The sequence below is a fragment of the Triticum urartu genome, chromosome 6 (assembly GCF_003073215.2).
Source record: "Triticum urartu cultivar G1812 chromosome 6, Tu2.1, whole genome shotgun sequence".
Classification (NCBI taxonomy): domain Eukaryota; kingdom Viridiplantae; phylum Streptophyta; class Magnoliopsida; order Poales; family Poaceae; genus Triticum; species Triticum urartu.
The window spans coordinates 23015742-23037929 of record NC_053027.1 but is presented as its reverse complement, the minus strand read 5'-3'; the positions used below and the strand labels follow the sequence as shown (position 1 = coordinate 23037929).

At 50.2% G+C, this 22188-nt stretch overlaps 1 protein-coding gene across 1 annotated transcript; it reads right to left on the bottom strand.

Annotated features, from left to right (window-relative positions):
* Positions 1-704: 704 nt before the first annotated feature.
* Positions 705-1471, bottom strand: LOC125513770 (histone H2B.2-like). Its single transcript, XM_048678954.1, has 2 exons — positions 918-1471; positions 705-880 (listed from the first exon to the last, which is right to left on the bottom strand). The coding sequence occupies exon 1, from the start codon at positions 1393-1395 to the stop codon at positions 958-960; it is 438 nt and encodes a 145-aa protein (XP_048534911.1). The 5' UTR covers positions 1396-1471; the 3' UTR covers positions 705-880; positions 918-957.
* Between the last annotated feature and the right edge of the window lie 20717 nt (positions 1472-22188).

Below are 22188 nucleotides of genomic sequence, written 5' to 3'. Positions count from 1 at the left end.
GCGCCAAAATGAGTAGAGAAAATGAGAAAGCTAACAAAGCCTGGACATTAATTTTTGATATGACGCAAGATTCATGAACTAACTATAGAAATTCAAACTAAAAACTTCTATGTAAAGAATCTGATGTGACATGCAAGCACACCTTGAACATTAAAGTAAACAACAACAATACTATTTCTTCAGATTCACGCGGCACAACTCTTACAAGGTAGTAACATCATCTAACACAAATGAGGAACAGCTCCCGTAACCAAAGATGGCGAATTGTGAATGGTTCTTGCCAATGCATGTAACTTAGAATTCATATATCCATACAAATGTACAATACATAGAGAAATGAATCAATAGAATAAACACATGGGTGCGCTGCCTCTAATTTGTCGCTTCTTTTTTTTGCGAAAAGCCTCTAATTTATCTCAAGAAGCTAATCTGAATCTAATGCATTGTGACTTTCTGAGCACTAGCGGTCAAGCTGTTCTTGGCCTCTTGCCATATGGATGACAAGTCCACCAAGGAAAAAACTTGGAATGATTGTTTCAGAAATTAACAAGGCTCACCAACTTCAGTTTTACTCAAATGGCAGCAACAGTATATAGGTTAAGAGGAAAACTCATGAATTTAGCTGGCAGTACAGAATTTCAAACTGCAAAGATTGTAGATTTAAAATCAGCAGTTTCTATCTGCAGACTTGGAAACAATCAGAGTAGATAAAATGACAGCAAATTAAATTAGACAAACCATCATAGGAGAAACTTGCTGACATAAACAAATGGCATCAAGAAGAGTCTGAACTCTGAAGCGACACGCAAGCACAGACGAACATTGATTCAAACAGCAACATCACTATTTCTTCAAGTCCGCAAGCAGCACAATTCTTACAGAGATTGTAACATCGTACTGTTGCCAACTACGTACACGACGCCTGCCACCATCAGCTCATGACACAGACGATGAAGCCTAGGATGAGGTGAACTTGGTGACGGCCTTAGTGCCCTCAGAGACGGCGTGCTTGGCGAGCTCGCCGGGGAGGACGAGGCGGACGGAGGTCTGGATCTCCCGGGACGTGATGGTGGGCTTCTTGTTGTAGCGGGCGAGCTTGGCGGACTCGCCGGCGAGCTTCTCGAAGATGTCGTTGATGAAGGAGTTCATGATGGACATGGCCTTGGAGGAGATGCCGATGTCCGGGTGCACCTGCTTGAGCACCTTGAAGATGTAGATCTTGTACGTCTCCACACCCTTCTTGGCCTTGCTGCCCTTCTTCCTGCCCCTCGTCTTCCCCTCGCCGCCGGCCTCCTTGGACGCCGGCGCCCGCTTCTCCGCCTTGGGCTTCTTCCCCGCGGTGGTCTTCTCGGCCGTGGCCGCCGCCGGCTTCTTCTCCGCTGCCTTGGGTGCCATGGGTGCTGGTGGTGGTGGTGGTTCGAGCGTGGGGCTTGGTGTGGGACGTGAGGGGGTTGCGGATGCTGTGGTGTGTAGAGACGGAGGGGGCGGCGAGGTTATGTAGGGAGCGGGGAGAAGGAGGAGGGAGGTGGGCGGGGAGGCTGGTGCCTCGGATCCATGCCGTGGACTGGTTCCAGCCGTTCGGTGATGCTTGAGACGGACGGACCCGATGCCCTTGGGCGCGGATCGATGACGTGGCGAGAACGTACGTGGGCGCGGCGGCAGACGACGACCTCGTGCTGGAGCGGCGCGGATCGATGGCCGGTTTGGCTGGAGGATGCTCAAGAGAAGAAATTCACACGCCACAGGTCTCTCACTAATGATTTTTATTTTATTTTTAGGGAGGTCTCTCTCTATTGGTATCTTTTAGGGAGGTGTTCCTGTTGATTCATCAACAACGGGATACAGAAGATGGGGCAGTCTTTGTTTTTCTTTAGAGTTAAGGTTGTGTTCGGCAGCTCTCCGCTCTGCAGCTCCGCTCCTCGAGCGGTCGGAGCAAAATGGCCCGCAACCTAATTTTTCAGAGTTGATAAACTGGCGCTCCGTGCGCTCCCGTATCCTACGAAGGCGGATGACTGCCGAATAGGGCCTAGGTATGAGAGTTATTATTTTGCAAAAAAAAAAAGAAGTTGGAGAGTTGTCAAATCCATAGATTAGAACCCTACAAAAAAAAACATCGATTAGAAATGGGTATTACAAGAACAACCCAAATAGGCAATGCACCGCATAAGCATGTGCTAAAAAAGAAGAATAAAAAAAGGGCCGCTCGGCTATTGAGAAAAATCACGCCATATCTGAACGGCTAGGGCCTAGTTAGACTGGGCATGAAAGACCACATTTCATACAACATGCCGGAAAGGCAACACCTACTACACACCCAGCCACACACTTGAGCGCCTTCGCCGCTACCAGACTGCACACCGAGATTTGTTGCATTAATTCGGGCTAATCACAAGATTTGTCTGTGAACCACGACGACACCAGATAGGAATGATATGTCTGATAAATCAAACATATGTCGCTTCGATCCCACGAGGTTGGCTCACATGGCTTACCCCGACGCACCTCTCATGTAAAGGATGCTCCTACTACCCACCGTCGATGAATCATCATCGTCGACCCCATGTTTGCCTCACGGGCGAAACCACGCTAGTCGTCGCCGACCAACTCCACAAGCCGTGCGTCCCTTCGACCGACACATCCAAAGCTATGCCCTCAAGAGGGAATGCGTGTGACGCTAAGCAAAGCTAACAACACTGTCATCGCCCAATTCGGTAAAAAACAGATCTAGGTTTTCCACCGTAGCTTGTTGAGAGGGAAATGGAGGACTGCCACCTTGATGCCTCCAACAAGGAAATGATGCTCGAATTCACTGTCGTTGGAGTATAGATTTCGCTGGCAACCTCATCCTCCAAGCCCCAGGACTCGGTCAACCCCCCTAACAAGTCATCTGCGCGTTGAACCACTCGCTTAAGCCAACTCCAACACACAACCCCAAATGGTCCGCGGCGTCCGTTTAGGGATAAAGGGCATAAAATGCGTCCCAACGCACAGGAGCAAACGGACAAATGTTTGTTTTCTGTCCGCTTTCGACCCATTCCCGACCCAAATTTGGGTCGTGTTTGCATCGAAACAGACACTACACGGATGGGCGGGACACACACCCTTGTCCTCCCCTGGCCCACCCGTTGAGCACATAGACGCCCACTTTCCCTCCATTTCCCCCAAACTCTCCCGTGCTCCCCCTCCACTCTCTCCTCCATGGCCGGCGGCCCGAAGTATCCCGACGACCCGAACGCTACCGCGCAGCCCGTGGCGAAGAAGAAGGGTACCAATAAGCCGTGGTCGGAACTCACGCCGGCGGAGCTTGCAAAGCTCGACTGTCGGTGTCAAAACCGGCGGATCTCGGGTAGGGGGTCCCGAACTATGCGTCTAAGGCGGATGGTAACAGGAGGCGGGGGACACGATGTTTACCCAGGTTCTGGCCCTCTTGATGGAGGTAATACCCTACGTCCTGCTTGATTGATCTTGATGATATGAGTATTACAAGAGTTGATCTACCACGAGATCGTAGAGGCTAAACCCTAGAAGCTAGCCTATGGTATGATTGTATGTTGTCCTACGAACTAAACCCTCCAGTTTATATAGACACCGGAGGGGCTAGGGTTACACAGAGTCGGTTACAAGGGAGGAGATCCACATATACGTATTGCCAAGTTTGCCTTCCACGCCAAGGAAAGTCCCATCCGGACACGGGACGAAGTCTTCTTGTATCTTCATAGTCCAACAGTCTGGCCAAAGGATATAGTCCGGCTGTCCGGAGACCCCCTAATTCAGGACTCCCTCAGTAGCCCCTGAACCAGGCTTCAATGACGATGAGTCCAGCGCGCAGACTTGTCTTCGGCATTGCAAGGCGGGTTCTTCCTCCGAATACTCCATAGAAATTTTTTGAACACAAGGATAGTGTCCGGCTCTGCAAAACAAGTTCCATATACCACAGTAGAGAGAATAATATTTCCACAAATCCAATCTGCTGACACGTTTGACAGCATGACATCATACCACGGCCCGGTCATTATTCGAACTGTTTTTCTCAGCCAGCACTGCACATATCGCGAGGCGGTTTTCTTGACACGTCTTGTCTAAGCAGAGATCGTGTCCCCTTATCACATGATTCTCATCAATACGGGTATGGGTAACCCAACCGCGCCATCAATTACGGCGTTCGGGGAATAAGCGATTTTACCAGGTAAGTGAGGAGGCGCATCGCCTCCTCTGCCTTTATAAAGGGACAAAGATTCACCCTTTTTACCCACGCCTTCTTCCTCCTTGCTTATCCATTCTCGCACACTCGAGCTCCAGCGCCCAAGTTCGCGTCTTTCTCCTCAAACCACTCCAAGCATGTCCGGAGCAGGAGGCAAGTGGATGGTCTCCTCCGTCACAGAGGAGAATATCACAAAGCTACGGAAGCCGGATATCTGGCTGCGGACATCGCGCACCAGCTGCCAGATGCGGGGCAGATCATCCCTACACCCAAACCCCATGAGAGGGTAGTTTTCCTTACCCACTTTGTCCGCGGACTGGGATTTCCCCTTCACCCGTTTATCCGTGGGCTCATGTTCTACTATGGGCTGGATTTTCATGATTTGGCCCCCAATTTCATCCTCAACATCTCGGCGTTTATCGTCATGTGTGAGGCCTTCCTCCACATCAGGCCCCATTTCGGCCTGTGGCTGAAGACCTTCAATGTTAAACCGAAGGTGGTGGTCGGCCAGCAAGCAGAGTGCAGAGGCGCCATGGTGGGAAAAATGCCTAACGTCACCTGGCTCGAAGGCTCCTATGTGGAGACCATAAAGGGGTGGCAATCGGGGTGGTTCTACATCACCGAGCCGCGCGACACCAACTGGGTGGCGCCCCCCGAATTTCGATCCGGAATCCCCACGTGGCTCACTTCCTAGAAAGAGAAGGGCCTGTCCTAGGGTTCCCCGGTAGAGCTGACCGGACTCCGGACCTGCATCAAGAACATGATGAGCAAGAAAATCAAGCTCGTCAACGTGGTCCAGGTCATGCTCTTCCGCCAGATCCTCTCGTGTCAACGACGGGTATTCAATTTATGGGAGTTTGATCCGGCCAAGCACCAGATGCTGTGAGAGCTCTTCGACACGACGCACAAGGACGTCTGGAAGGTGCTGTTCAAGGGCATCGAGGTACCTCCTCCCCTTACCAAGAACCGCGGACTCAGCGCAAAGCGCCATGCCAATCCGGTAAGTTTTTATATCTCATAGGATATTTATTTGCCCAGTTTAATCATGTGTGGGATCTAAGCTTCCATGCCCTTAACAGGACTGGGTAGAGACAGCGGAGCAGATCGATTGCCCAGCCCCCCTGCCTGAAGATCCTGCAGATGCTCTCCTAGCGGAGATGCTGGTTCTGGCACCTTACGAGGTGCCGGTGAAGAAGGCCAAGAAGAAGGCCACGGGGACCCGAAAGGGTCTCCGGCGCAAAGTTATATCGGACTCATCGTACGACAACTCTGAGGCGCACTCCTCCCACGAAAATGAGGAGGAGGAAGAGGAAAGTTCTCCCCCCCAACCGTGGGAGACAAGAAAAGGAAGGCTGCCCCAACCGGGGAGGCCGAAGGGTCCAAGAAGGGAAGGACCCTCCTTCCGGACTGCTCCATGACGGCGGCCTACAGTGGCGATGAGTGGTTACCCAGGGATAAGCCCCTAGCGACGTCGTAAGTATCCGGATACCATAGTAATTCATGGTATGTTTTATTGCACTGCTTCTCCTTACGCCGAATATGATTATGCAGTCCGTCCCGAGCCCGTCTCGACGTATCTTCGTCGGACGGTTCTTTGGACTCGTTGGATATGAATAGCGATTCACTTCCGACCGCCTCCACCCCTTGCCCTACGGACAAAGTCGAGGTGTTGTCTCAAAAGGCACCGAGCCGAGGGAAGGTAGTCCTGGGGATGCCTCGAGGCGACCTTCCGGACCCTGGGCGCAAAGGGAGCAAGACTCCCACGGGCTCCAAGTTCGACCCCCAGCCGAACACTGCGCCGGAACCTTCGGTGGTTCCGGACTGGTAGGCGATCCCCCATTAAGAGGGGCAAGCCGCCCGTGCCGGTGGCCTCTGTCCATCCAGAGGCACCGGACAACTTGCTAGAAGCGCTTTGCGGCGCTTCCATCGACGAAGAGCACCACACTATCAAGAGTGCGGTGTTCGAGAAAGTTCAGTCCGCCAAAAATGGACTAACCAAAGCTTGTGCCAGCCTCCTAACAGGCTTTGAGGTAAGCAATCAAAATATAGGAAACCGCATAGACAGTAGCCCCTGATGCCCTATTTGGCGTTCGCAAAGAAAGGTCGAATAGAGGATCAAATAATGACTCAGGAGTCTAATCAAAATATGTCTATGTGCATATGCAGGCTTCACTGCTGGCCGCTGCCGCACGTACTACGGAGGTCGCTGCACTGAAGCAGGACCTTGGGCGGTCCGAGAAAGAGCTCGGCCTTACCAAGAGGCAGCTCGAGGAGAGCAAATGTAAGCAATACCTTGTCTATATATTAAAAAGAAATTCGGTTGTAAAGTAATAGGATCATCATGAATTTGCCAGGGGCCATGACCGAGGTGGCGACCCTGAAGAAGGCGCTGTCCAAGGCCGAAGACAAAGCGACCAAGGAGCGTATTGAGCGGGAAAAGCAAGAATCCCGGGTAGGCGAGGTGCAGCAAGAGCTCGAGGCTCTTGCCAAAAAACACGAGTCCTTGGAGCTTGACTCTAAGACGCGAGAGTCTGAGCTTGCGAAGGCGCTCGAAAGCGCACGGAGCACCAAGGCTGAAGCCCACAAGGCCCTCCAGGAGATTGATGCGGTGAAGAAGATAGCAGCGGGTAAGGCATTCATTATGCAAAGCAAGCATGTGAAGGAAACTTTCCTTTTACTTACCCGAGTTCGGAGCTCTCCAGGAGCGTTCGCAGATCGTCCCTGCAGTGTACTGGATGCCGCGGAGTTTTACCGAGCTGAGGAGGGGAGCTCGACGGAAAATTTGTTCTGGTCTCAGTATACTGGGACTGAACACCCAATGCCCTTGAGCGACCAGCTGAAGCAACTGGTCGAGCTTCACAAGGCGGCTGAACATGCCATGAAGGGTCTTATAGTCCGGATGTGGCCTGGCGATCCTGTGCCTGGCAGCTAATTCGGTCTGGTGAGGCGGCTTGTGGATGCCTACCCATGGCTTGAAGTCATAAAGTGGTCCGTCTGCATCGAGGGTGTGCGCAGGGCTTTTGCCCGGGCGAAGGTGCACTAGGCGAAGCTGGACGCCGTAAAGCTGGTGAAGGAGGGGCCACCAGAGGGCAAGGAGCATCGCTGCCCCGAAATGTATTATGACAATGTCCTGAAGGGTTCCCGCCTTGTGGCGGAGGAATGTGCTAGAGATGTAATTTTTGAATGAACATGCTCATGTGATCCTGTAATGTGAAACGAGTTCATTTGCGCTATGCAACGCTTTTTGAATTTAAAATATTACCTTCTATGCGGTCGTTTATAAAATCTGAGAGTTGACCAGTCGTCGGCTTTTGCCCCCATGTAACTAGTACTGGGGTGTTCGGGATAAACCTGAGCACTCTTTATCCCAATTTTGGGTCGTTCGAGGGAGGTGTTCAACACAACGAACCAGGCAATCGGACTATAAGGCTTTATCACTCTCACTTAGCCATAGAAGTCTACAATTTTAAATTTTGGCGAAGCCCCTAGTATTCGGAAGGCCGAATTTGGAGCGCTATTATACGCCTAAGTCGGGCAAGGCCGACTCCTCGCCCGAAGTGGAAAAAGTCTTTAAGGACTTGAGACCTCTCGAACAGCGACCAGCTCTCGCCTTATCATGACAGTCAGTTTTCGACTTTCTCTACTGAGGTGCTCGTCCGGAAGAACCGGGACACAATCGCAGTACTTCTCCCAGCGCTACCTTAGCCGATATAGCGGAATGTAAGGTACCAAAACATGGGAGCCGGGCAAACCCAACTATTGACCCAAGACATGATTCGGAGCTGATGCATATAATGCTATAAGTTCGGGGTGTCGCACTGTCGAAAGTGTTCGGACTTTTTACGCCATATTATGGGGTAAACGAAAGCCCCTGGCGTACTGACCATACCAGAATGTACGGGTGCAAGTTATCATAAATGAACATATAAGAAAAAAGGGGTGGATAATGCAATAATAGGTTAATGATATGCATTGTTATTTAAATAATACGTCGAAGCGTACTGATACAAGTAGTGCAATAAGCAAAAAATAGGACTATTTGACATGTCCTATCCAAGGGCAAGCTGCGTATGGTTAGTAAAAAGCGGGTATACCGATCATTATTAGAGACCACCTGGGGGTTCCCTTGTACGTCTTAGCTTCTTGCCTCCTTGGTTGTTCCTTCCCGTAATGTGTCCGGCAGTCATACTGTCGGAAAGGGCTTCCAGAGAGTAAGGTCCTGAAAGAGGAAAAATGACAAAGGTATGCAGCCCCTAGGGCGGTTAAGCCGCATTGCGGGACGTGCCCTGATCGTGCCCCCGCCTATGCCCATGGTATTTTCAATGCGTAATTATGTGCGCGCGGCACGGATTTCGTCGCTTGACTGGGACTGGGACGGGGGCCGAATTGCTAGGCGAGCTCTGAACGTGCCAGGCGATCCTGTTGCAGGTTACTCCGGACTCGCTTAATGGTGTCCGGGTGCTGTATCGCCGAATTGGTGGTTTTCCTTAAAAGGCTGCTTTGTGCTTCTGCTGCGAGGGCCGCAGTGTGCTCTTCCGTGCGGAGCGAGCGTTCTGTGTTTCCATTGACTGTTATGACCCCCCTAGGTCCTGGCATCTTGAGCTTGAGGTATGCGTAATGCGATACCGCATTGAATTTTGCAAATGTGGTTCGTCCGAGTAGTGCGTGATATCCACTGCGGAACGGGACGATATCGAAGATTAACTCCTCGCTTTGGAAGTTGTCCGGAGATCCGAAGACCACTTCTAGTGTGATTGAGCCCATGCAATGGGCCTCTACACCTGGGATGATGCCCTTAAAGGTGGTTTGGGTGGGTTTGATCCTCGAGGGATCTATACCCATTTTGCGCACTATATCCTGATAGAGCAGGTTCAGGCTGCTGCCGCCGTCCATAAGGACTCGAGTGAGATGAAATCCGTCGATGATGGGGTCTAAGACCAATGCGGCGGATCCGCCATGACGGATACTAGTGGGGTGGTTGATACGTCTCCGTCGTATCTACTTTTCCAAACTCTTTTGCCCTTGTTTTGGACTCTAACTTGCATGATTTGAATGGAACTAACCCGGACTGATGCTGTTTTCAGCAGAATTACCATGGTGTCATTTATGTGCAGAAACAAACGTTCTCAGAATGACCTGAAACTTCACGGAGCCACTTTTTAGAAAATAAGAAAAATACCTGCAAAAGATGAAGGCCAAGGGGCCCACCACCTCTCCACAAGGGTGGGGGCATGCCTGCCCCCCTAGGGCGCGCCCCCCTACCTCGTGGGCCCCCTGTTGCCTCTCCGACTCCAACTCCAACTCCATATATTTAGTTTTGGGGAGAAAGAAATCAAAGAGAAGAAATCATCGCGTTTTACGATACGGAGCCACCGCCAAGCCCTAAAACCTCTCGGGAGGGCTGATCTGGAGTCCGTTCGGGGCTCCGGAGAGGGGAATCCGTCGCCATCATCATCATCAACCATCCTCCATCACCATTTTCATGATGCTCACCGCCGTGCGTGAGTAATTCCATCGTAGGCTTGCTGGACGGTGATGGGTTGGATGGGATCTATCATGTAATCGAGTTAGTTTTGTTAGGGTTTGATCCCTAGTGTCCACTATGTTCTGAGATTGATGTTGCTATGACTTTGCTATGCTTAATGCTTGTCACTAGGGCCCGAGTGCCATGATTTCAGATCTGAATCTATTATGTTTTCATCAATATATGAGTGTTCTTGATCCTATCTTGCAAGTCTATAGTCACCTATTATGTGTTATGATCCGTTAACCCCGAAGTGACAATAATCGGGATACTTACTGGTGATGACCGTAGTTTGAGGAGTTCATGTATTCACTATGTGTTAATGCTTTGTTCCGGTTCTCTATTAAAAGGAGGCCTTAATATCCCTTAGTTTCCGTAAGGACCCCGCTGCCACGGGAGGGTAGTACAAAAGATGTCATGCAAGTTCTTTTCCATAAGCAAGTATGACTATATTCGGAATACATGCCTACATTATATCAATGAACTGGAGCTAGTTCTGTGTCACCCTAGGTTATGACTGTTACATGATGAACCGCATCCGGCATAATTCTCCATCACTAATCCATTGCCTACGAGCTTTTCATATATTGTTCTTCGCTTATTTACTTTTCCGTTGCTATTGCTATCATCACTACAAAATACCAAAAACATTACTTTTACTATTGTTACCTTTTCCTACCGTTATCACCACTATCATATTACTTTGCTACTAAACACTTTGCTGTAGATATTAAGTTTCCAGGTGTGGTTGAATTGACAACTCAGCTGCTAATACTTGAGAATATTCTTTGGCCCCCCTTGTGTCGAATCAATAAATTTGGGTTGAATACTCTACCCTCGAAAACTGTTGCGATCCTCTATACTTGTGGGTTATCAAGAATACTTTCTGGCGTCGTTGCCGGGGAGCATAGCCCTATTCTTTGAGTCACTTGGGATATATATCTGCTTATCATTATGAAGAACTTGAGAGATCCAAAAACCAAGATCTATCCCTCAACTACGAGGGGAGGTAAGGAACTGCCATCTAGCTCTGCACTTGATTCACCTTCTGTTATGAGTAAGCTTGCGACACCTACACCTGCTTCTGCTATTCATTCTGATATGTCGCATGTTATTGATGATGCCACTTCTGCTATGCATGATACTTATGATGAAACTACCTCTATGCCTGATACTACTGTGCCACTTAGTGATTTTCTTGATGAACAACTTGCTAGGGCTAGAGAGATTGAAAATATTGAATCTGATGATACTGATGAAAGTGATGATGAAGAATCACTTGTTATTCCTAAGGGTTATGTTTTTGATCAAGAAGCTTCTTTAGCTATTTTAGCTTGCAAAAATAGAAATGAACTCAAAAGGTTATTAGCTAAATGGAGTAAGCAATCTCTAAATGCTAGAATGAAACCTGACCCTCCTTTTGCTACTTCACCTATCTTTGCTAAATGGTGTAAACAATCACGGTGATGTTGAAGACCCTCAACGCCATTGCAACATTCAGGTGACCGATGAAGAAGTCACTGAAGGTGTAAAGAAAATTTTGAATGAATTGGAATTAGTCTGTAGTCAAACCGGCTTGAACCCCTTCTATACTAAGAACAAACCGCCTGCTGTAAGCACTATACTTCCTTTTCATCTTTGATATTTTTAATTTTCTCAAACTGTAATCCTTCTTCTGTGTATGTATGTATGCATAGGGTGATGATCCCTTCTGGAAACGGAAATCCGTAGAGAAAGCAGCAAAACCAACCGGGGATAAAATGGTCAAACCATCTCGCCCCCAAAACCAAAGCTGTCAAGCGGGCGTTGATGAAGCTATGTACCTAGGGTAGGGTCATGGACATGTCCTAACTGCCCTACCCAAGGACATCTCTAGAATAAATCACCTTTCAATCGACTTGGAGGTGTTCCACTCGACAGACTCGAAGACACTCGACCAAGAAGCAATCACTCGACCAAGATCCAACCACTCGACGACGAGGAGACCTAAAGTCACTCCGCACGCTAACGGTTGGTCATTAAGTAGCTTTTATGGTCATCATAGCACTTTATTAGGGGCGTTACCAGTAACGCCCGACCTTAATGTACTTAAAACCCTGCATAACTGAGGGCCGGAGGGGTCTGGCGAACTCTATATAAGCCACCCCCCTCCTCAGTGTAAAGGGTTCGCACCCCTGTAATTCATACACACATAATCCAGTCGACCGCCTCTGGGCTCCGAGACGTAGGGCTATTACTTCCTCTGATAAGGGTCTGAACTCGTAAACCTCGTGTTCTTACAACTACTCCATAGCTAAGATCTTGCCTCTCCATACCTACCCCCCAACATTACTGTCAGACCTAGAACCACGACAGTTGGCGCCCACCTTGCGGCGGTGTCTTAGCGATTTGTTGGAGGAGTTGCGATCTTTTCCGATCCAAATCATCATGGTTTCTGGCGGAGTTTTGGTGGAGGGCCGCGAGATCCGTCTTGGCGTGCTCACGTTCATCGTCGACGACTCCGCTTGGCTTCAGGAGGCTCCGCTCGACGTCGACGCACTCCCTGTCCGCGGGGCAACGCACTTTCGTGCGTGCGTTCGCGACGTCCTCTTGCGGCAACCGTCGACCCATTATCGGTCGGCCCCTGTGTTGTCCTCCCTCCTTGTTTCCCGCCGGCGCAAGCGCTCCGGTCGGTCGAGACTTCAGCGGTGGGTGAAACACGCGGTGGCACGCCAGTCGGCCACCCCTCAAGTTGCGGTGATCGAGCCCAACGAATCTCTCTACGGTCTGTTCGTCCTGTCGACTGGCTCCGCAGAGACCGCATCCGAGTGCGACAGCAGTGATCCGGCGGTGAAGGTTCTGATGGTCGATGGACCGCGCAGTCCTCCTGGTTTTCCCCGCACCGACGGAGGCGCAGGTGGAGGCGACCCGTCGCATCCCCATGAGGAATATCTCCCCGAGCCTCTCACGTCGCTGCAGAGAGAAGAGCTTCGTCGCCCGAACATGGATGCACTGCACACTCCTATCGTTGGAGAAACTTCCGAGGCTCGTGCCTTGGAGGACGCGCGCCTGGCAAATTTGGTCGAGCGCACTCGACTGGAGAACCTCCAGCGAGCACTCGACGAGCGTGCGTGACAACGGGTTCCAGAATCCAGCTGACGTCAGCTCTTTCCGCCTCCGCAGGTATATCGAACTCTGATTTAGAATTTAGCAGCTGCAACCCGTATAGCAGAGTCGATTCAACCTTCCCAGTCAGAGGCTGGCAGAGGCTTGTTGCAGATCAGAGCGTTACTCCGGGCAGCAGGAGACCAGAATTCCGTTGTTTCTCAGTCGCGGAACAGGATTCATAGCAGATCCATTGCTGCAGACACAGTCCAGTCGGCTCATAGCCCAAGATTGCCCCCGAGGCGTGAGGGACGTGGGGACCAGCGTGATCAGTACGGAAACCGTGAGCAGTATGATCACCGATTCGATCATGACGATCGACGTCGAGTGCCCACCCCTCCCCCGAGGAGTGGATCGTATGTGCCTCGACAGCAGGATGGCAGGCGCCCTCATAGTGTTGGGCGAAGGATTCCAGTCGACCCCAAGGAACCAGGCTTTGATGCGAGATCCATTCTCGTTCAAGGTTTGGTCGACAGGAACAGAGCTCACCGAGAAGGTCACGACAGAGATGCACCTACCAGCAGCAGAGTACATGTTTCGGGGCCAGAGTGCTTTAGTAGAGCCATCATGGCCGCTATGATTCCTCCCAACTTCAGGTTGGCGACTGGAGTTAGTAAGTTCACTGGTGAGTCCAAGCCCGATACTTGGCTTGAAGACTACCGAGTGGCTGTACAGATCGGCGGTGGCAATGATGAAGTGGCCATGAAGCACCTGCCTCTCATGTTGGAGGGCTCGGCTAGAGCGTGGCTGAATCAGTTAGCACCCAGCAGCATTTACACTTGGGAAGATCTCGGCCGAGTGTTTGTCACCACATTTGAAGGAACATGCAAGCGACCGGCAGGGCTGACGGAACTGCGGTCTTGCGTGCAGAAGCCGAATGAAACTTTGAGGGATTACATCCAGAGATGGATCATGTTACATCACACGGTAGAGAATGTGCCCGATCACCAAGCAGTCTGTGCCTTCAAAGAAGGCGTCAAGTACAGAGAACTGAATCTGAAATTCGGTCGAACCGGAGACATGTCTCTGAATCGAATGATGGAGATTGCCACCAAGTACGCTAATGGTGAAGATGAGGATCGACTCCGGAGTGGCAAGCACAAGTCAGTCGCCCAAGAAACCGGAGGAGGAAATTCCAATCGGAAACAGAAGCGAAAAGCCGAGCCAACTGCTCCTGGGGAAGCCTTGGCTGTAACTCAAGGAAAGTTTAAGGGGAAACCAAAGGGCCTTGCAACCCCAAGAAAGTTAAAGACCAAGACGGAAATGATGTGTTGGATTTGCCATGTCACATCCACACGAAGAAAGATGAAGAGGGTAAGCTCATTTACCCGAAACATACCACTCGACAGTGTCGGCTCTTGATCCAGCAGTTCCAGGGAAAACAACCCAAAGATAAGGAAAAGGAGTCGGACAAAGTTGAGGACAAGGAAGACAGTGATGATGGATACCCCCAGGTCAATTCCACCTTGATGATTTTTGCTGATGTTAAAAGCAAAAGTTGACTGAAAGTTATCAACCATGAGGTGAATATGGTTGCTCCGGCGACACCCAGTTATCTGAAGTGGTCTCAGACTGCCATCACATTATCCCAGTCCAATCACCCAACGCACATTGCCACCCCTGGGAGGCAAGCTTTGGTGGTCGACCCAGTTGTTGAAGGCACTCGACTGACCAAAGTCTTGATGGATGGTGGCAGTGGTTTGAACATACTGTATGCGAGACGTTGAAAGGGATGGGCATTCCGATGTCCAGACTCAATACCAGCAACATGAGTTTCCATGGAGTCATTCCTGGGAAGAAGGCTGAGTCACTTGGTCAAATTGCTCTTGATGTGGTTTTCGGTGATTCCAAGAATTACCGCAAAGAAAAGTTGACGTTCGAAGTTGTGGATTTCCAGAGTGCTTATCACGCTATTTTGGGCAGGCCAGCTTACGCACGCTTCATGGCTCGACCATGTTATGTGTATCTCAAATTGAAGATGCCTGGTCCCAAAGGTGTGATCACTGTTACGGACAATCGGAAGAAAGCAGAAGAGTGTTTTCAAAAAGGCCCAAAGATCGCTGATGCTCAGATGGCGGTGGTGGAGCTGCAGGAGTACCAGAAGACTGCAGACCCAAGTGATTTGTTGCGAACCAAGAAGCCCGCTATAGAATCAGCTTTTTAGTCGTCTGGTGAAACGAAGCCGGTTCACATTCACCCGACCGATCCCGGTGCTGCTCCGACTCATATCTCAACAACACTCGACTCCAAATAGGAAGAAGCGCTCATCCAGTTCCTTCATGAGAACTGGGACATCTTCGCATGGAAGCCTTCTGACATGCCGGGTGTTCCTAGGGGGCTGGCTGAGCACCGCCTACGAGTTGACTCAAAAGTGAAACCTGTCAAAGAACATCTCCGACGGTCCGCCGTCCAGAAGAGAAAGGCTATTGGTGAGGAGGTGGCTCGGCTCTTAGCAGCGGAGTTCATCCGAGAGATTTACCACTCCGAGTGGCTCGCCAATGTTGTCATGGTCCCCAAGAAGGACAAGTCACTTCGCATGTGCATTGACTTTAAACATATCAATCGGGCCTGCCCGAAAGATCATTTTCCTCTCCCCCGCATCGACCAGATAGTCGACTCGACTGCGGGATGTGAGCGATTGTCTTTTTTAGACGCCTATTCCGGGTACCATCAGATCCGTCTGTATGGACCTGATGAGATCAAAACAGCTTTCATCACTCCATTCGAGTGCTTCTGTTATGTTACCATGCCATTCGGCCTCAAGAATGCCGGATCCACATTCATGAGGATGATTCAGAAGTGTTTGTTCACTCAAATCAGTCGGAATGTGGAAGCATACATGGATGATATTTTGGTCAAGTCATGGAAGGGTTCCGACCTGCTGACTGACCTTGCTGAAACCTTTGCCAACCTCAGGAGATATGATATCAAGCTTAATCCATCAAAGTGCACATTCGGAGTTCCTGGCGGAAAGTTACTCGGTTTACTCGTTTCCGAACGGGGAATTGATGCCAATCCAGAAAAAGTCGGTACTATACTCCGGATGAAACATCCTGTGCGAGTGCACGACGTCCAGAAGCTTACTGGTTGCTTGGCCGCTTTAAGTCGATTCATCTCTCGTCTCGGTGAAAAGGCATTGCCTCTTTACCGACTGATGAAGAAGTCAGACAAGTTCGAGTGGACTCCTGAAGCCGATGCAGCGTTTGCAGAGCTCAAAGCTCTGCTCTCCACCCAGCCGGTGCTTGCTGCTCCAATCAGCAAAGAGCCTTTGCTGATTTGCATCGCAGCCACGGGACAAGTCGTCAGTACGGTACTTACGGTCGAGCGGGAAGAAGAAGGAAAAGCCTTCAAAGTTCAGCGCCCAACATATTATGTTTCTGAAGTTTTGACCCCGTCGAAGCAAAGATATCCTCATCATCAGAAGCTTGTATACGGGATTTATATGACCACAAAGAAGGTTGCTCACTACTTCTCTGATCATTCCATTACAGTCGTCAGCAACGCTCCATTATCAGAGATCCTGCACAACAGAGATGCAACTGGTCGAGTGGCAAAATGGGCGATTGAACTCCTTCCTCTAGATATCAAATTTGAGGCAAAGAAAGCTATCAAGTCCCAAGCAATAGCAGATTTCGTCGCCGAGTGGATTGAACAACAACTGTCGACTCAGGTTCACTCGGAGCATCGGACCATGTTCTTCGACGGTTCCAAAATGCTGAATGGTTCCGGTGCCGGGGTAGTATTGGTCTCCCCCCGAGGAGATAAGCTCAGATATGTTCTTCAAATCCACTTTGATTCCTCCAATAATGAGGCAGAATATGAAGCACTTTTATATGGGTTGCACATGGCCATTTCACTCGGTGTCTGTCGCCTCATGGTCTATGGCGACTCAGATTTGGTGGTTAATCAAGTGATGAAGGAGTGGGACGTCAGAAGTCCAGCCATGACTGGTTATTGCAATGCAGTGAGAAAGCTGGAGAAGAAATTCGAGGGGTTAGAACTTCATCACATACCCCCACTGAAAAATCAAGCAGCTGATGATTTGGCGAAAATAGGTTCCAAAAGAGAAGCCATTCCCAACAATGTGTTTTTGGAACACATCCACACACCATCAGTTCAGGAGGATCCCTTCACTGAAGAAGCCCCGCGGCCAAAAAGTGCCACGGATCCGATTGAAGTTGAAGTTCCAGCTGTGGTCGACCTGATCATGGAAGTTTTGGTCATCACTCTCGTCTGGACGATACCGTACATCGTGTACATCCTAATGAAAGAACTCCCAGAGGACGAAGAAGAGGCTCGACAGATTGTCCGTTGATCCAAGACCTTTACAGTCATAAAGGGACAGTTGTATAGAGAAAGCGCGACTGGAGTCAGTCAGAAGTGTATAACACCAGAAGAAGTCCAGTTAATCCTTGATGATATCCACTCGGGGACCTGTGGTCATCATGCGTCCTCTCGGACCATTGTGGCTAAAGCATACCGAGCGGGATTCTACTGGCCAAGGGCGAACGAAATGGCGAAAGAGATAGTCGACAAATGTGAAGGATGTCAGTTTTACTCCAATATGTCGCACAAACCCGCGTCAGCCCTGAAAACCATTCCACTCGTTTGGCCCTTCGCTGTTTGGGGACTAGACATGGTTGGACCACTGAGAACGAGCAGGAGCGGCTTCACTCATGTGCTAGTAGCAGTCGACAAGTTCACCAAATGGATTGAAGCTAAGCCTATCAAGAATCTTGATGCTTGCACTGCTATCAGTTTCATCAGAGAGTTGATATTCAGATATGGAGTTCCGCACAGCATCATCACTGACAATGGGTCAAACTTCGATTCTAACAAATTCAGAGCCTTTTGCGCCTCTCAAGGCACACGAGTCGACTATGCTTCAGTCGCTCACCCCCAGTCGAATGGACAAGCAAAAAGAGCAAACGGCTTAATTCTCAAAGGACTGAAACCCCGACTGATGCGCGATCTCAAGCATGCAGCAGGTGCATGGGTCAACGAGCTTCCATCAGTTCTTTGGGGATTGAGGACAACCCCGAACTGATCGACTGGAAGAACCCCATTCTTTTTGGTCTACGGAGCCGAAGCAGTTTTGCCGAGTGACATGCTTCACAACGCACCCCGAGTCGAGCTCTACTCTGAAGATGAAGCAGAACAAGCCCGGCAGGACGCAGTCGACCTCCTGGAAGAAGAAAGAGAAATGGCCATGATCCGATCGACCATCTATCAGCAGGACTTGCGTCGATTCCATGCCAGAAATGTGAAGAGTCGAGCCTTCCAAGAAGGAGACTTGGTCCTCCGAGTGGATCAACAGAAACCACACAAACTCGCTCCTACTTGGGAAGGTCCCTTCATAGTCACCAGAGTCCTCCACAATGGAGCGTACCACCTTTATAATGTTGATCGCCAGATTGATGAGCCACGAGCCTGGAATGCGGAGCTGCTCCGCCCCTTTTATACTTGAATTCTCACTCGGATGAGATGTAATAAGAAAAACTTCTGTAGTTTATTTATCAAAGACAAGAGCGTTATAATTTTCCCAGTGATTGTTATTGCTTTTGTTTGCGTGAGAAATCCCCCAGTGGGTGGCTTAGCTGCGAATCCGTTTCGCCTAAGTTTGTAAAAATAATTTCCTACCGAGTGGTGAGCCAGCCTCTCACTTGGAGGCTTAGCTACGAACCTGTTTCGCCTAAGTATTTGAAAATCCTACCGAGTGGTGAGCCAGCCTCCCACTCGGGGGCTTAGCTGCAGTCCAGTACTCGCCTAAGTATTTGAAAATCCTACCGAGTGGTGAGCCAGCCTCCCACTCGGGGGCTTAGCTGCAGTCCAGTACTCGCCTAAGTTTGAAAAATCCTACCGAGTGGAGAGCGACCCTCCCACTTGGGGGCTTAGCTACAGTCCAGTACTCACCTAAGTTTGAAAAATCCTACCGAGTGGAGAGCGACCCTCCCACTCGGGGGCTTAGCTGCAGTCCAGTACTCGCCTAAGTTTGAAAAATCCTACCGAGTGGAGAGCGACCCTCCCACTCGGGGGCTTAGCTACAGTCCAGTACTCGCCTAAGTTTAAAAAATCCTACCGAGTGGAGAGCAACCCTCCCGCTCGGGGGCTTAGCTGCAGTCCAGTACTCGCCTAAGTTCGAAAAATCCTATCGAGTGGAGAGCGACCCTCCCACTCGGAGGCTTAGCTGCAGTCCAGTACTCGCCTAAGTACGAAACACATCCCGATCCGCAAGGACGACGAGGTGCAGGTCGACTGCCACCTTCTCCTTGGGAGCTTCGCCACAAATACAACGTGCGCTCCATCCCAATCCGCAAGGACGACGAGGTGCATGTTGACTGCCACCTTCTCCTTGGGAGCTTCGCCACAAATACAACGTGCGCTCCATCCCAATCCGCAAGGACGACAAGGTGCAGGTCGACTGCTACCTTCTCCTTCGGAGCTGCGCCACAAATACAAAAGTTGTCTCGAGTGAAGAACGAGTTCCACTCGACGGAGAATTCATGAAGATATTCAACGATAAACCAACTTCAGATAAATCTTAAAGGTTCCAGACCGCAGATTGAAGTGCTCGGGCATTCAGCCCGAAAGAGTTTAACGGTTACAAAAACCACTCGGCATTCCGAGGCAAATTTAAGGTGGGGCATAAAAGTTTGTTCACTCCGCAGGAGGAGGACTGGCAGGTTCGACGAACTCGTCCAAGTCGACGCCGTCGGCGATCCGAGTGGCTGCAGCAATAAAAGTCTCCATAAAAGATCGGAAGTCATGCCTCTGGGTCTTGGCGACCTTGATTGCTGCCAGCTTATCTTGTCGCACCTCCTTGCAGTGGACACAAACCAAAGACAGAGCCACATCAGCACCACACCGGGCAGAAGATTTCTTCCACTCCTGCACTCGACCAGGGATCTCGTTAAGTCGAGTCATCAGAGACTCGAGATCATTCTGGAGCGTGGCCCCTGGCCAAAGTGCCGTGTCGATCCGTGACGTGGCGACCTTCAGTCGAGCCAAGTAGTCCACAACACCGTCGATGCGGGATTCCAGTCGGAGCAGATTCATGGCAGTTTCATCTTTCATGGGAGAGTTGATGGGGTCCAAACCTGGATCAATCCGCCCGGTCTCCTCCTCGAAGTTCTGGCAAAACTCTGCATTCACGATCCAAGGATAAGTCAATTTTCGTATGCTGAGTCGACAAAAAAAACATCAGTCGGAACAAAATGTATACCTTCAAACTTGATGGACAACTTCTTGGCAAGGCTCCTCAGATAGCTCTCCAGATCGTCCCTCCCGCGAGCGATGCCTTCCATCTTCTCGTACAGGTTGACCTGGTCCTTCTTCAAGCGCGTGCACTCCTTGTTGGCTTCGTTCAGGGCAGATTTCATCTTGGCGTTCTCTTCTTCCAATTGGCCGACTGAAGCCAGTTTCTGTTCAGCCAGAGCGGTTCTGTCATCAGCTTTCTTTTGAGCAGCAGCCAAATCCTGATCCTTCTTCGCCAGAGCTTCATTCAGTTTTTCTGCAAAGAAATGGTGCTTGATTCAGAAAGAGCAGAAGGGTACTCAAGCCTAAGACAAACCAGTCGACAAGCTCGTCTTACCATTGGTGTCGTCCTTGGCCTTTTGCAGCTCTATCTTGGCCAATTCCAAGTCAAGGTTTAGCTGGATCTGCTGTTTCTCCAAGTCAGCAAAGCGAGCTCCAAGATCACAAGATTTCTGCAATCAGGGAGGGGAAGTTATTTTACAGCAAAAAACGACAAAGACAATAAATACTAAGACTACGGTCGACTACCCGCAGTCCACCATAGTCTCGGGGACTACACCCAGTGGGTGCACTTTGCGTGCCCCCACCGGTTCGGTTTACACTCGGCACGGCCAGACCAGATCAAGCGAAAGAATCAAAATACAAAGACTACAGTCGGCTGCCAGCAGTCCACCGTAGTCTCGGGGACTCCACCCAGTGGGTGCACTCAGTGTGCCCCCACTAGTCCAAAAATTCAATCGACGCACCCAGTGGGTGTACAGATGCAAAGATTTTCGGAAAGAGAGTCTTCAGATAGCATATCCTAACAGAACAAGCGGTGACCAACTAACTTGAACATTGCTTTGGAGAGCCGAGCTGGCGTCATAGGCGGCCTGACTGGCGTCCCGCACCATCTTCACCTTCTCCATCATAATGCCCGCCTGGCGTATGGCTTCCTTGGCAGCATTCACTTCGTCCTCTGGGACATGATGGATCGCAAAAACTGAAGGTGGGTCGGGAGGAGCTTGAGCAGTCGATAAAGAAGGCAGGGCACTCGACAATGGTACGGCGAAGGTAACAGAACCCCGATTGGCATCACCAGCGTCCTGAACGACTGGTTCCACCATCGGCGTCGACTGTGGCACCTTGCTTGCAGGAGCTTTCCTATTTTTCCTCGTCAAAGGCCTCTCAGGCTCTTCATCATCATCATCGGGGAGGTCAATAATGTTAGGAGCTGTTCAAAGATCAATCGCCAAAATCACATCACCCAATGGTACACATTGCAGTTGAGTCGACCAAATAAAGACAGAATGACAGAAATCATACCTAGATTGGAAGTGACTGCATCCTCCATTACCTCATCCTCATCTCTGTAAGCTGAGGTCCCGGAAGTAGCAGCGCTGCCAGTTCCAAAGTTCGTCTGGTTAAATCAAGAAAAAAATAAATAGCACAGAGCGTCGAGTGAATACAAAGGGAGACACTCATGCAGAAGCGACGGGGATATCAATCTTAATCTTCGGCAACGCCTTCCGAGGCTTCTGCTCTGCAACTTTGAGATGCTTTGATACTTTTTCAGTTGGGGTTGGTGAAGATGTCTGAGGACGCTTTGAAGACTGACCAGTCTGAGCAATCGCCTTTTCACGGGCGCTCGGTCGTTCTTGGTCAAGCTTGAGTATTCTATAGTCTCACCTAAATAGCTTGGCGTAATCATGGTCATAGCTGTTTCCTGTGTGTCGTTTTCTTCGTCCTCTTCTCCATTAGGAGCCGTTCGCCAGTGTCGCCGCCACTCGCCTCTCCTTCCGGGTCTTGCTCTTGCTCTCCGTTGGGCACTGAGTACATTTCGATAAGGGTCTGAAAGAAAGCAGGAAGAATAAAGTCAGTCGACGCAGTATAGACAGCTGCGCGGGTGAATTCAGATTATAATCAAAAGCTCAGAATCGGACCTTTTCTGGTTCATGGGACTGGTCGAATGGAGGAACTCTCCTGGCTCCCCTGGGGTTGTCCTTGTTTCCGGTGATGCCCGACAGCCACCCCTCCAGTGTGTCGTCATCGACCTCCTCCGGGTGAATCCGAGTGGTCTCGTCAA